The 13,667-nt window shown below is 45.3% G+C and overlaps 3 protein-coding genes across 6 annotated transcripts in view; 1 reads left to right on the top strand and 2 right to left on the bottom strand.

The window, feature by feature from the left end:
- Positions 1-397: 397 nt before the first annotated feature.
- On the bottom strand, positions 398-6,084 carry tmub2 (transmembrane and ubiquitin-like domain containing 2). Its single transcript, XM_064987641.1, has 3 exons — positions 5,749-6,084; positions 4,188-4,759; positions 398-3,524 (listed from the first exon to the last, which is right to left on the bottom strand). Exons 2-3 carry the CDS (start codon positions 4,742-4,744, stop codon positions 3,155-3,157), a joined length of 927 nt encoding a protein of 308 aa, XP_064843713.1. The 5' UTR covers positions 4,745-4,759; positions 5,749-6,084; the 3' UTR covers positions 398-3,154.
- A 41-nt stretch (positions 6,085-6,125) lies between these two features.
- asb16 (ankyrin repeat and SOCS box containing 16) overlaps positions 6,126-13,667 on the bottom strand; it is a 26,512-nt gene continuing 18,970 nt past the window's right edge. Inside the window, exons 1-7 of one of the 4 annotated variants that reach the window (XM_064987630.1) lie at positions 8,866-9,202; positions 8,260-8,636; positions 7,791-8,058; positions 7,226-7,634; positions 6,978-7,061; positions 6,612-6,725; positions 6,126-6,518 (exon numbers count right to left, since the gene is read on the bottom strand). In XM_064987630.1, coding sequence (XP_064843702.1) covers positions 6,333-6,518; positions 6,612-6,725; positions 6,978-7,061; positions 7,226-7,634; positions 7,791-8,058; positions 8,260-8,593 — 1,395 coding nt within the window. In that variant the 5' untranslated portion in view covers positions 8,594-8,636; positions 8,866-9,202 and the 3' untranslated portion in view covers positions 6,126-6,332. Of the gene's footprint in view, positions 6,519-6,611; positions 6,726-6,977; positions 7,062-7,225; positions 7,635-7,790; positions 8,059-8,259; positions 8,637-8,865; positions 9,203-13,667 lie in introns of those variants that run through there. The other 3 variants (XM_064987631.1, XM_064987632.1, XM_064987633.1) reach the window with 3 other exon arrangements.
- On the top strand, positions 9,294-13,661 carry hrob (homologous recombination factor with OB-fold). The gene is given in 12 exon segments (XM_064987627.1): positions 9,294-9,384; positions 9,583-9,633; positions 9,832-10,101; positions 10,104-10,691; positions 10,694-10,903; positions 11,038-11,121; positions 11,257-11,391; positions 11,960-12,068; positions 12,726-12,811; positions 12,992-13,120; positions 13,270-13,462; positions 13,569-13,661. Coding segments are annotated over 12 exon segments (1,920 nt in total). The 5' UTR covers positions 9,294-9,372; the 3' UTR covers positions 13,622-13,661.

Below are 13,667 nucleotides of genomic sequence, written 5' to 3'. Positions count from 1 at the left end.
CATCTCTGTTTAGGAGGGGACTTGTGGACTAATTGCATCACCTTACGACTACAGCGTTGTTATTGTGGTGGAGGATGTCAGTGCCATCTTGTTGTTTCACCAGTATTGGGGTACTTGATGGTGGCTTTATCCGTACTAGCATTGTATTGCACAGTGGTGTATGTGTGTGTGAATGTTTGTTGTGTAAAGTTGACTGTTTTCTGTGTTGTGTGTGTGATTTAATTTGTTTTCAGATTACTATGCATCTCTGAATGTGCCATTGTGGTTGAGTCAGTATATGTTATTTTGTATATTTAACTTTTTTGGTTTACATTGACTGTGTCAAGTGAGAATGTGTATTTAATGTCTGCACTCAGTAAATTGTAAATGCAGATGTTGGTGTGTTTTTATATACCGATACATGTGGTATGATGACCTATGTAAAAGAATCATGATTTAATTGGATACTGTATACATACACAGTAACCTCTCTACACAGCTTCATGCTAAACAGTGCTTCTTCCCTGTCTATCTTTACTGTTTCATACTCAGTCTGAAGTTGCTCTAACCTGCTTCTGCTGCAAATCACAATATCACTCTATACAAGTTGTAGATCTCGCATTGCTTCCTGTTGAATAATGCTAAAGTATAGTGGAGTCAACCTGCTTTTTTCTCTCAATAATACTCTAGGTCAATCTGCATCACTTGACTTGCTTTCAAAGTCTGTCTCTGCTTATGTGCAGTGTCTATGCGCTTGTAGGAATTCAAATCTGCCGCCTGCAACAGAAGTGCCATGGCTGTTGCATGGGATATTTCAGACTGTTATTCTTGCCATTTTCAGTTTTACTCTAGCTAACGAGCTAAGTTCGATATATGTTATTCATTCCTGTTTGAGGGGCCCACCAGACTATACTTGCTAGGGAGAATCTTATATACCCTGAGCTTTCATTTAGAATATTCAGCCAGTGATTAAGTATGACATCACTTTAATGTGCACTAAAAGAATCAACCTTCAAGTGAAAAAAGACCTATTTTGGGTATGGATCATTTCATTTATCCCTCTTTGCTGACAGGGTAAAGAATGGCATGTATTACTAATGCTGTGTAACTGTTTATTTGTGTGTATCAGTGTGTCTCTGAACAATATGAGTGTGGACAAATGACGCAATAGAAAGTGTCTTCACAACACACAAAAACAACGTTTTTCATGCACGTGTGTGTGCATGTGCAAATATGTCAATTCTATATTTTTGACGCACAGCTAGGTTTTCTTTATATCTCAGTTTCCCAAGTGTACAGAGGTTTCTTTGTCTGAGTAAAATAGTGTCATTCAGATTTCTTGCGTTCTGTCATTTTGTCCAATATCAGACATACTCCCTCTTTACACAGGGACTGATTGGTTTGAATGTCTTTAAATCTGAAGCCAGAGGAAAACAATAAAATTTAAGGGATAAAGAGATTTTCCCTCTCTGTGTTAAATTCCCCAACAGAAATCCTGATGTGTCCGATGTGGTTTCATCCCATTCATTCTATGTACAGTAAATACATATTTACAGTATTTTCTAAACCAAACATGTTACTTATTTTCATGCATGAACTTATATGGTTTAAAATAACTAAAGATATTAGCGTAGAGAAATTCAAGCAACAAAATTCCTTACAAACGGTTTTGCCTTGCAATAAGGCAGTTGTTACAGTCCACAATAACTAAGGTGAAAGCTCATTTCCAAAGAACTGGAAAGAAAGTAGAAATATAACCACCACTCCATACATAGCGAGTGGTTTCAAAGTTGCTCGAGAGTCAAGTCTTTAGTTGTATAATATTCATTTTGTTTCCGTTGCAAATGATGAAATGAATTGCTCGTTCAAACACGTACTACAAAAAGAAAACATTTCTGGAACGTTAACATGTATATAATGAAAAGAGTATGTGGCCATGATGTGAAGAGATGCATTATCCTAGGTCTAGATTCAATCAGATCAAGTGTTAACCGGCGATAGCTGATTTCTGGCGGTGCACCTGCGTTGTGGAGCGGTCAAATCGGTGAGTGGCTGCTCTTTATCATTATCACGAAGCCACACCTGTCCTACTTGCATTAGAAGTTCAGAACAAGAACGTGTAGGCTAGATAGAAATTACACGCCCAAATTGAAAATAATTCAAATAAAGATTTCTAATCAGCCTCATAAAGGTGTAGATTACATCTCACATTCCATTGTTCGAACTTGTAAACAAGGCTCCGTGGTATTTACTTAAAGCAAAGCACGGTTTCGACTGCTACAGTTTTGCAGTTTAACTGACGCTCAGCCCAGAAGGACAATTTCCATACACGGCCACATAGATAAGTCAGATTTCAAAATTCATAATAAGACACTTAGGTCATCACCTTTGTGCACAAATCATCCATTGAATTATTCAAATATTTGTAGCTAATGCCAACATTTTATATTTATCAGTCTGCCATGTTTTTGGATGATGTCTGCGCTGCTCCCTGTGCGCACTGAGTGCTAGTGTGCATGCGATGTTGGTCTGTATAAACTGGATTCAACCCGGATATAGACAGACATGAATTGGCTTATGCGAACGTGAGTAGATAACCTTGAAAACAAAAGGCGGACATCTTGGACACAGTCTCCAGTTCTTATACCTCAGTGGATTGACAGCACTAACACAGTTCCACCTCCCACACAATTTCTATACTGATGTGGGCTTAAGCAGATCTGATTGAATAGAGACCCTAATTTCTGAGAGCAACCTAACACAGAACAGGCTATGTGAAGCCAAACTGACCAGAAGATGTTGCTGACACAGTGGACCAAGCAGCCTGTGGTCCTGGGTGTGATGCTGATGGTTCTGCCCTATAAAGGACCAACAGGAGATGGACCCACTCAATGTTTTTCTGAGAAACAAAATTACCACTCAGTATTATCTCTGCTTCATACTAACAAACACACATTCCAGATAACTTAAATCTCTGCACATACAATCGATCTCATATTATGCTATTTGCTGGTGCATGCACAAACACAGGCACACCCACTCTTAGGATTCCAGTTGAGCTCTATGGTGTCTGAGGCAGAGGCCCCTTGAATCCATTCATCCTCCTGACACAGTTGTTTTTCCCTCTCATTCTCCTGCCCAGATGAGGGCCCTTCCATCCTGCCTCCTCTCCTGCTCACCGGCTGTGCATTCCAAAGATGAGGAAGCTGAAGAACACAGTGACTCCCACCAGGGAGATGGTAGCAGGGGCGGTGAAGAACTGACGGTAGTTGATGCGGAAGTACCAGACCACGGCTAACATCACCACAAACACAGGCACCACCAGGCTACTGGTGCTCAGAGCCAGGCCTGCAGCCCTGATTCCCCCACTAGCCCCAGAGCGAGCTGCCTCCTCTGGGCTGGCCTCCCGCAGCACCTGGGACACGTGGCAGTGGATCACACTGTTGTGAGAGATGTTGAGGGAGAGCAGAGTCCGTTTGGGATCCTGAAGCAGTTGGCCCTGGTAGATCAACTTGATCTGACGCTCCCGTCCTGAGAAGTACTTACTAGAGGGGAGAAAGAAATGTCTCTGTAAGACTGTATGGGAGAGATATGCATGTTCAATAAATCAAAAAAAGGTTAAACACAGAAAATACATAATGAGAGCTGCCATATCATAATAACCTCTTCAGTAGACCCACTGTATCCTGGGCACCAACAACTCAGATTCTAAGAAGCCCAAGAAGATGAAGAAGACGTCTCTTGGCCTAAACAGCACAGGAGGAGGAGGGGGCGGCAGTGGGAGTGGAGGGGGCAGTAGCTCCCAGAGTAGTCTAGTAGGCCAATCCAACAGAAAGAAGAAGCCCAAGCTTCCTGTTCCCCCTGCCCCCAGTATCTATGACAACCTAAACTAGGATAGTCCCAGTCTGCCCCCCCTCTCAGAGGCAAAGATGATAACCCATTAACTCACATCCACTCACTCACACATTAATATCAGCTCTGATTAGCCCAGGGGTTGTAACTTCTCTTTTTTCATAACTGGACATAGCACCCCTTCATTTGAACGCCATTCTTATTTGTTTGTTGTTGAAGACAATATTTTGCAATTCCAGTTATAAAGAAACATGGAAGCAGCTGTAAGACTGTATGGGAGACATATGCATGTTCAATAAATCAAAAAAAGGTTAAACACAGAAAATACATAATGAGAGCTGCCATATCATAATAACCTCTTCAGTAGACCCACTGTATCCTGGGGACTCAGGACTGCCACCTCTTCTGTGTCATTCAGGAACTTCAAACGAACCGTGATGCTGGTGCAGGAGACCACTGGGCTCAGCTTCTGAACCTTGTCTTCTTCCTCATAGTCATCCTCTTCCTCATCATCTTCATCATCATCAGGCTGGTATGTCTGAGGTTTCTTCCCCTGGATATTCAACAGCAGGTCAACTCCAGCCCCTGCAGTCCCCTCTCCTGTTATCTCACCATCTTCCCTCTCAGACCCAGGCTCCCCCTCCTCTGGCTTGTTCTCCTGGGAGGGTGGAGGTGTTTGCTGCTCTGGTGTGTCTGCACTGGGTGGCCCTCCACTGTAACTGTCATGGCCCCCCAGCCCGATTAGAGAGGCGTGGGCACCGACTGTAAGGATGGTGCTCAGGATGTGGTCTCCCCGATCTGCCACTTGCGTGGAGAGCCAAGCCAGGACCAGGGCCAAGACCAGGAGTAACACACCGCTTACTGCAGCCACCTCGTCTCCCATCCCGTCCATTGTCAGTGCACACACCGCCATCTCTGTCCTTTGTGTCTGTTGAAAAGCAAAAGAGAAGTGAAAGAAGTGCATAGATACATATGAGTAGAAAGCCTATGAGCAGAGACCTGTATTATAACTGTCAGGGACAGAGACCTGTATTACAACTGTCAGGGACAGAGACCTGTATTATAACTGTCAGGGACAGAGACCTGTATTACAACTGTCAGGGACAGAGACCTGTATTACAACTGTCAGGGACAGAGACCTGTATTACAACTGTCAGGGACAGAGACCCGTATTACAACTGTCAGGGACAGAGCCCCGTATTACAACTGTCAGGGACAGAGACCTGTATTACAACGGTCAGGGACAGAGACCCGTATTACAACTGTCAGGGACAGAGCCCCGTATTACAACTGTCAGGGACAGAGACCTGTATTACAACGGTCAGGGACAGAGACCTGTATTACAACTGTCAGGGACAAAGACCTGTATTACAACTGTCAGGGACAGAGACCTGTATTACAACTGTCAGGGACAGAGACCTGTATTACAACTGTCAGGGACAGAGACCTGTATTACAACTGTCAGGGACAGAGACCTGTATTACAACTGTCAGGGACAGAGACCTGTATTACAACTGTCAGGGACAGAGATTAAGTGCTACTTCAAAGCAAACGTCTATAGTTTCTTAAGTGATGGCCTGGCAATATTGTCACAAAAGTTAGCTAACAAACCATCTAACTAATGTCAACCCAGTTAAAACGTCACTAATGTGTTTACTACTACATTGTGCATCCGTTGGAGAACTGGCTAGATACAGAATAATTCTTTTTTTCAATGTTTATGCTAACGTTAGAAGACATATTGGTAGGTTACAATCTAGGTATTAGGTAAGCTAGCTAGCTAGCTAGCTAGTAATAGCAACAAGGACAACCTTCGTTTGCTAACTTTCACTACATTGTCAAAATGCTTTCTATAGATGTTCTTATTAAATGCACACACCAGTTATATGCGCATTTGAATATAAGAGGTGCGCTTACCTGCTATGTAGTCAAATCATGTTTGACGAAATGCTACCATGCTAATTTAGCCACAGCCCCGATAATAAAACTGGAGTAGAGGGCCACAGATGGCGTTACACCACCAGCACGTAGGTCGGTTAGTGCTTTCTGGGATCCTTGGGACGACCAACTCTTGTGTAGCTGGTACGCAAACGGGCACAAGCAAGGAAACAAATAACGGTATAAATCTAAAATATTAAAAAGTGACTTCCTCTTCTCGCATTCTCTCTCCTTTATGTGCTGAAAATAGAGTACAGATGAAAGCAATAGTGAACCTGTAGTGGGTGGTTGCTTTCACCGGTGCAGATGAAGCAGCCTGGGAAGTAGTTGAGTCATACAGTCTAAGTTGTCTTTTTATTCCTACTCATCGTCCATACAAATGTAATTCATACAAGAACATAAATTAGTTCAGAAAAATCGTATCACATTTTCAAAGGCAAAATAGAAAGTTGATTTATTAATAAATTAATACAGAAAACACAATTTATTGCAACCATTATTTTAGTTATTGTAAATGCAAATCATTCTCTCTCTTGGCTTCTGTCCCATGTGTTCCACTTTATTCACCGGATTTCCCCGTCATTCCGAAGTAGTAGATACTCCATCAGAGAGCTGGGGATGTCCAATCTACTGATAGCTGCGTCGATACCTTTTCCTAAGTGGCGGCGCAGAGCACAGCGGCACAGGTGCTGCAGGGAGCGGGGCTGGCTCGTCATCTGCCTCACAGAGTCAAAGAAACCCTGGTGCGTCTGGGGACAGAGAGATGGTGAGGGAAATGGAAGAAGGACATTAGATGGTTCAGGCAGTGAACAAGAGAGCTGAAAACGGAGGAAAGGACAAACCTCATGTATCGCAAGAGGGATAGACTGCATCCATTCTTCACAGGAAGGGACAACGGCATAGCAGTTCAGCATTACCTCCAGAGTGGCAGGGGAGAGGAGGCAGAGCTTCAGCATCTATATGGAGGAAATCTGTGGGTTATTATTATTATCATGCCCTCCAAAATATATTGTCTACGTAGAATTGCAGGGAATTAACTTTAAAACATTTTCATAGCGCCCCCCAAATGAAATAAAATTAAGCTTTTGCTGATGCACATATTTCATCCCAATAAAATATAATTAAATGGGCCCAAATGCAGCCTCCAACTGGCATTTTTACACCAAGGTTGGCCCAACACACTTTTCCAATTGCCCACCCTGACATACCAAGCTTTTACCGGCCTTGGCCCCGTGGTTTAGGAGGGAGCGTGCTACAGCCTCCGGATGCTGGTCTGGATAGTCCTCCACCACCTGCAGACAGGAGAAGGAGAAGAAGTTTGTCTTTTCTACCACTCACTGACTATGAAAATGATGAATATAATTAAATAACCTTATGTCCAAATGGATCTTACACTTTGACCACATAACTCTCCGAAACTCCCTCTGCCCCCCCATATGGCCACCCTTATCCCCACCTGTAACAGACAGTCCATGGGTGTGTATCCTGCACAGTTCTGCACGTCTGCTTTGGCTCCGTGTTGTAGTAAAAGTTCTGCAATGCGTGGGCTGCAGTTACTACAGGCGTTGTGTAGAGGTGTGTGGTGTTTCCTGCCTGCAGTGCAGGGGTCAGCCCCAGCTCCCAGCAGCATCTGGACCACGCGGAGGTACCGCCCAGCCTCGGCAGGCCTCTCAGCCCCACCACAGGCTGCATTCAGGGGGGTCTCCCCCTCACGGTTCCTGGCTGACACGTCAGCTCCATGGGACAGAAAGAGCTTCACATGCTCCTCCAGACCCCGACGAGCCACCACATGGAGGGGCGTTAGCTTTGTTTCACTGGTCAACACATTGACCTCTGCCCCACCTGTCACCAGCAGCTCAGCACACCTGAAGAGAGTAGAGTACCTTACGATCTTATCATTCATTAGCACCCACATCAACAGACCCACCTGCCATATAACTTTTGAAACATTCCTCTATCTATAAATAATAGAAATGATCACCAGGCATAGTGTCAGAATGGCTAAGAGCGCTGTCACTCACTGAAATGTCTGGGCTGTGCTGCAGAGGTGAAGGGGTGCACTGCCGTCTTCTGCCAGCAGGTCAGGGTCTGCTCCGCGGGCTAGCAGCAGCTGGACACAGCTGTCATGGCCACCTATACAGGCATCATGCAGGGCTGTGCTGCCACCAGGGTCAGCATCCACCTCCGCCCCTCGAAACAGCAGCTCCTCCACACAGCCTGAGTGTCCCTTGCTGGCTGCCAGACACAATGCAGATGTCTGCTTGATCTTGGAGCTCATGGTCCACATCCCTGCCAGAGGGACAGAGAGTATGTACATTATTTACCTAGCCAGAGAGGCTTAGGTATGTTTAGAGGATAGAATAAAGAGAGTCGATGAGCAGTGATTGGGGAATTATTGGAAGATCTATAAGAAAGGCACAGATAGGTCTAACAAAAAGACAACAGTGAAGCAGTAAAAGTGAGTTTATATTCTCTGCGTTTGACACATACCCAGCTCTGGAGCCCACACCATCTCCTCGTGTACTGTTTCCATCAGTGCGTTGACCATGCAGGGGTCCTTTAACACCGTGTGCACTCCCTTCATGTCCCCACACATGAATGTGTTGTGGATTGTGGTGTCTCTGCATCGGGCCTCATAGACCCGGATCTCCTGGAGGCCCCGTTGCTGTCTGGGAGGGGGTCTGGAGGCCCGGGACACAGGTGGCCGGCTCATGGCCCTCCTGTGAGCCAATGCCTGCCGCTTATCCTCCCACTCCTGGAGCTCCTGATCCACTTTCAGAGAGTGCAAGGCGGCTGAGCTGAAGGCAAATGTGTCCTTGGACATGACACCCAAAGCTGGAGCAGAATCTCAAGCAACCCACTGAGGTCTTTAAGCAACACATTTGAAACAGTTCCAATTTTAGTTGTTTACAGTTTACACAACATGACTCAGTGCAGCAAATTTGACTTAGACACCTACTAAAAACCTACTGTTATGGCCAATACTAAACGAAAATCAAGACAGAGATAACAGAGACAACAATTTATTTTGTCTCTGGTCTTTGAAGATTGCATTTACATAGTATCAATGTTGTGTGAATATAGAATTCTACTCACCTTGAACTTGTAACCACTGTGAAATCAGAATTTTTTCATGTGAACTCAAATAAGTTACTATACAAAATATAGTACATTTGCTGTTGTGGATAATGTAATTTGTTTTCGACTACTTCATGACGTGTTTTACAGACACGTCCAAATGTCCTTTCACAAGATATTGTTGCCCCAATACAAGTTTAGTGCCTGTTATAAATAGACAGGGAACGCAATCTGATATTCGGGGAACTGCATTAACTGAGATAGTCAGCAGGTGGCGACAAGTTACCCATCTCGCGAACGTCATGCAACGTAGACATTGATTACGCAATTACGTTCTACTTGAATGTGGCGGTGCCAATCTCACAAAATTTCGCATTTACAACATCTTGCTTTGCTTGAAAAGTTATACTATTTTTACTGCAGCAAGTACTGGATGGCTGAATTAAATGACATCTACACTTCCGATTGATCTTTATTTACCAATATAAATAGACAAGTTAGAAAAGACATTCGAAACGAGATCGCATGACTGCTATGGTAAGAATCAGTCATGTTTGTTAGCTAGCTCTGGTTCCCAGGTCGGTAGCTGCCACAAGTTCACAAATGAGAGAAGCCTCTAGCTAGCTTGGCACGTAGCTAACAGTGTTAGCCAGCCATCTAGTTGGCGAAATGTATTTTACATCTAGCTCTTTCTTAGTTGATGCTATATTTGAAGATGTCTTTCTTTTTCGACAGACTTGCAAGTGGAATGGATTATTTAACGTTGGGGAGGACTTCGATGATGAGGTGCTGCAAAATGATTTACACAGTCAGTGATTACCACCTGCTGATATGATAGTTATAACAGATTATAGCCCTCTGAATAAATTCTCAGATTGACATCACAAGTAATGTAGAGTACTGTTGTGAAACTATTTAGTCTGAACACCTCTGGCTTTCTTTGAATATGAGTTATACAACGTTTTTTGTATGTGTGTGTGTTAGGATCTACTTGAGATGGACTGGTCTGCTCCATCAGTGTCTGCTTGCACTGTGTCCTCTGCAGCACAGTCCTGTTTCCTCCATTCAACTGCAGCATCAACTCCTGCTGCCCCCTATGGCCAGAATAACTCACATCAACCATCCACAGAAGGCATACTTGCCCATAGGGGCCTGTCGAATGGCCCAGGGTCAGAGAATTCAACACCGAATAGTGTAGGGCAGTCTCCTGCTTTGGGTTTGAGACAGCTCTCTACATCTAAACCATTGCCCTCATTCCCTCTCCCCCTCTCCACCTTCCTACACTGAGTAGGGGACTGTGTACATTTACCCAACAGAGCTCCTCACCAGCTCAACAGATGAAGTCAAACACAACAGGACAGCAAGAGGCCCCCTCGCCGCAGGATGACTTTGATGATTGGGATGTTGACCTGGCAGACCTAGATGAAAGTGACCCACAGATGAGCACTTGGGCTCAGGTCCGAGAAACTGCTCCAGCTGCAGATCTAACCAAGCCCAGCGATGACTCTGTATCCCCAGCCAAAAGACTACGGCCCACAGCCTGTGGTGGTGCTCAAACCGGGCCCAATGTGGGTCTGAGAGGATTCAGTACCTCTAACCAAACGTCTGGTCTTGCCAGTAGTAGTAGTATACTCCACAGGTCCTCATTCCCTGGTCCCTTCCCCTCTCCCCGCCCTGATCCTAGTGCTACCTTCCTCCTAGCTCCACCCCAGAGCCCAGTGTTATCTGGCCTCACCATGGCCTCCAGCCCCTTCCCCAGGCCTGTGACCCCCAGGCCAGTCAGAGGGCTTCCTTCCCAGGTACAGAGGCCTTGGGCTACACCTCTGGCTCAGGGACGCAGCCTTTTGACCCCATCTCCCCAGCCCCCTCTAGTAGGTTTGGTGGACCCATTTCTTCCCCCAGTCTCACCCCCCATTCCCTCCACACGCCCGTCTTCACTAACCACTTGATTCAGCTGGTGTCCAACTCCAACAAGACCCCCCAGAGACCGGGTTCTGACCACATCCGGCCCAATACCCGCCGCTTCCCCGGGCCTGCAGGAATCCTACCACAACAGGTGTGTCTCTCTGCTTCTGTCCCTACCTGCCTCTCTATCTGTTTATTTGTAGTCTAACTAATCTCAGCAGTCAGCAATGCTCTTGGTTGTGATACTAAGCTACTGCGGGGTTCCATTCTCTCTCCTTAAAGCAGCTCCATGGGCAGAGCCTGGATGACATCGTGGTGGCCATTCCTCAGACACCTGCACATGGGGCCATGGCTCGACTGCCCAGTCAGGTACTATCACACTGATGTGTAGCCTATACATTTACAAAATGTATCATGTGTCATGATATTAGTTAACCTTTTTGTCCATTCTTTATTATATCATGTTGCTTTATGAACATGTGATGTGTGTGTAAAAAAAAAAAGGTTCCCAGCTCTCAGACTGAGGAAGAGGATTTCAGTGGAGGTCCGTGGGCAGCGATGAAGGCAGAGATGGGATTGGACGAAAGGAACTCCTCTTGTTTTCTGCACTCTTACAGCGTGGCCATGGTCCTCCGCAAGGTGACCAGCACATTTAGCGGTATCCAATTTACACAGCCTATAGTAGTGTAAATGGCATGAAAAGTGACTGAAAGGCTAACAGTGTTCAGGCTGTGCGTGGCCATGTACCCTTCAACAATATGCATCATTTAACATAGCATATTTAATGTTAGAAGCTTTAAATGCCATATCATCTGGTGCAAAAATGTAACACTTGCGTAACACTGTGCATAATTTGACTTCATGAGCATGTTTTTCTGCACCCAGGGCAGCCTCCCTGATAGAAGTGGTTGGGCTGTTTTTCTCTATGTTAATGGCCCTTGTCTCTGTGGTGGCACTATCAGTATAATCAGGACAAATGACAGGCCTGTGCCTGGGGTGTTAGTAGTTATCATCCCAAACATGATCACACATTAATCATCTTAATGGTTATTCTGTTGTTTTTCCACAGTCTTAATGTGCCACTGCTAATGGCAACTCTGCATGAGTAATTGAGATGTTTAATTAATTAAAGTTAATGATTGGCAGTTGTTTGAACTTGTTTTGTAGTGCTCTAATACGAAGGTCTCTGTCTGTCTCTCTCTGTCAGGCGGCCCTGAAACAGCTGGTGAAGAACAAGGTCCCCAACATGGCTGTGGTACTGAAGAGCATCCTCCACACACACGCTGATGCCAAGGCTGTGTTCAGAGATCCCACAGGTAAGGCCTACTGATGGTGAGCTTGTGCTTGTAGGTAGAACTGGTCACACAGACATTTTAGTGAGTCTGTGGCTGGCGTTTTCATTGTCCCTAGGGCCCTCTTTCCTCCATTTTTCTGTCTCTTTCTCTCATTTTCTTGTACTTCCTCTCTATTTCTATCTGAGTACTGCTTAAACCTAGCAGGTCATCATGGCCTCAGGAGAGCCAGCGTGAGGACTCCTGAGCAGATTTATTAAAGTATTTACTTAACCTTAGTGTTGTGCTTATTAGTTATTCTACCATCATGGATCCGCATCAAATGAACGGGTATTAGCACATGCTGATCACCACGGACTATTAAGTCTCAGTGATCTGTGCATTCCCTCCTGAAGTGTGGCCCATGGTGCTACCTGTCAACAGATTACCACTGGAGGGGATGCACTGATTACTACACTGTTGTCATGAGCAGGAATAATGTGATCAGTGTGCTCCATGTGGAATGAATCAATCACATGTATTTTATACAGCCATTTTACATCAGCAGTTGTCACAGTGCTATACAGAAACCCAGCCTAAAACCCTAAAAAGCAAGCAATGCAGAAGCACAGTGGCTAGGTATGCTGTTTTTCTCTGACTGCACCGGTAGAACACAGTAGTAATTTGTGTGTCTGACTGTAGGAGAGATGCAGGGCACAGTGCACCGGCGCCTCCTAGAGGACAGACTAGGGGAGCTCAAGATGGGGGCGGTACTGCTGCTCAAACAGGTAGGACTTCCACAGGCCACACTCCTCACTATTTACTAGTGTTTCATTGCAAATCATTTGTTGGATTCTTCAAAATGATTGAGCCACTCACAATAAATCACAAAAATAAATTGTGTGTAAAGTTGATAATTTTTGCACTATGTTAGCTGTAGACCCATAATTAGTTGTCTCTTCATGAAGGTGGGTGTGTTCTCTCCGTCCCACCGTAACCACTACCTGAACGTGACACCCAACAACCTCCTGAGGATCTACCATCCTGACGGCTCGACCCCGTCCTCCACACAGAGCCAGCTGCTCCCACTCCCCCCGGTGAGAGACCACTACCAAGGCCTGGAGGATATCTTGTTGTTATCCTAGGCTGTTGGGAGTTTGATGTAACAATGACAAATCATTGAGTAAATCTTGGTGTCTTGACAGATGTTTTGTATTTGTTTATCTAACTCTGCTGTTGAATGTAGGAGCCAATGTTGGAATCATCTGATCAGTCCTCCAGTGTCCCAGGAGCCCCTGTGTCTCAGATGGAGTTGTGCTATGATAATGATGATGAAGAGGATGTTCGGGCCCCACAGGTCTCTGCAGACTCTGGTGCTGGCTCCTCTAGTGTTCCACAGGGCCCGCCTGCTGCACCACTGGACCTGTCCTGGGACGCAGGTGGGACTTGGATATGCATATGAGTGTATGTTCTTGGTAAACCAATCAGCAGCTCCACCCTGTGTGTTTGTTTGATTGAATTTGTCTGTCTCTCTGTGTTGTGCAGATGACCTTGATGAGCTTCTTGGGGAGTTGCCTGTTGAGTCCTACTGCCTCTGACACCTGCCCACCTACCCCTTACGGACAAGGTACATTTATACAGGGG

The sequence above is a fragment of the Oncorhynchus masou genome, chromosome 15, assembly GCF_036934945.1.
Source record: "Oncorhynchus masou masou isolate Uvic2021 chromosome 15, UVic_Omas_1.1, whole genome shotgun sequence".
In the NCBI taxonomy this organism is placed as follows: Eukaryota; Metazoa; Chordata; class Actinopteri; order Salmoniformes; family Salmonidae; genus Oncorhynchus; species Oncorhynchus masou.
The sequence above is the reverse complement of the archived record's forward strand: the minus strand, read 5'-3'. Positions and strand labels throughout refer to the sequence as shown.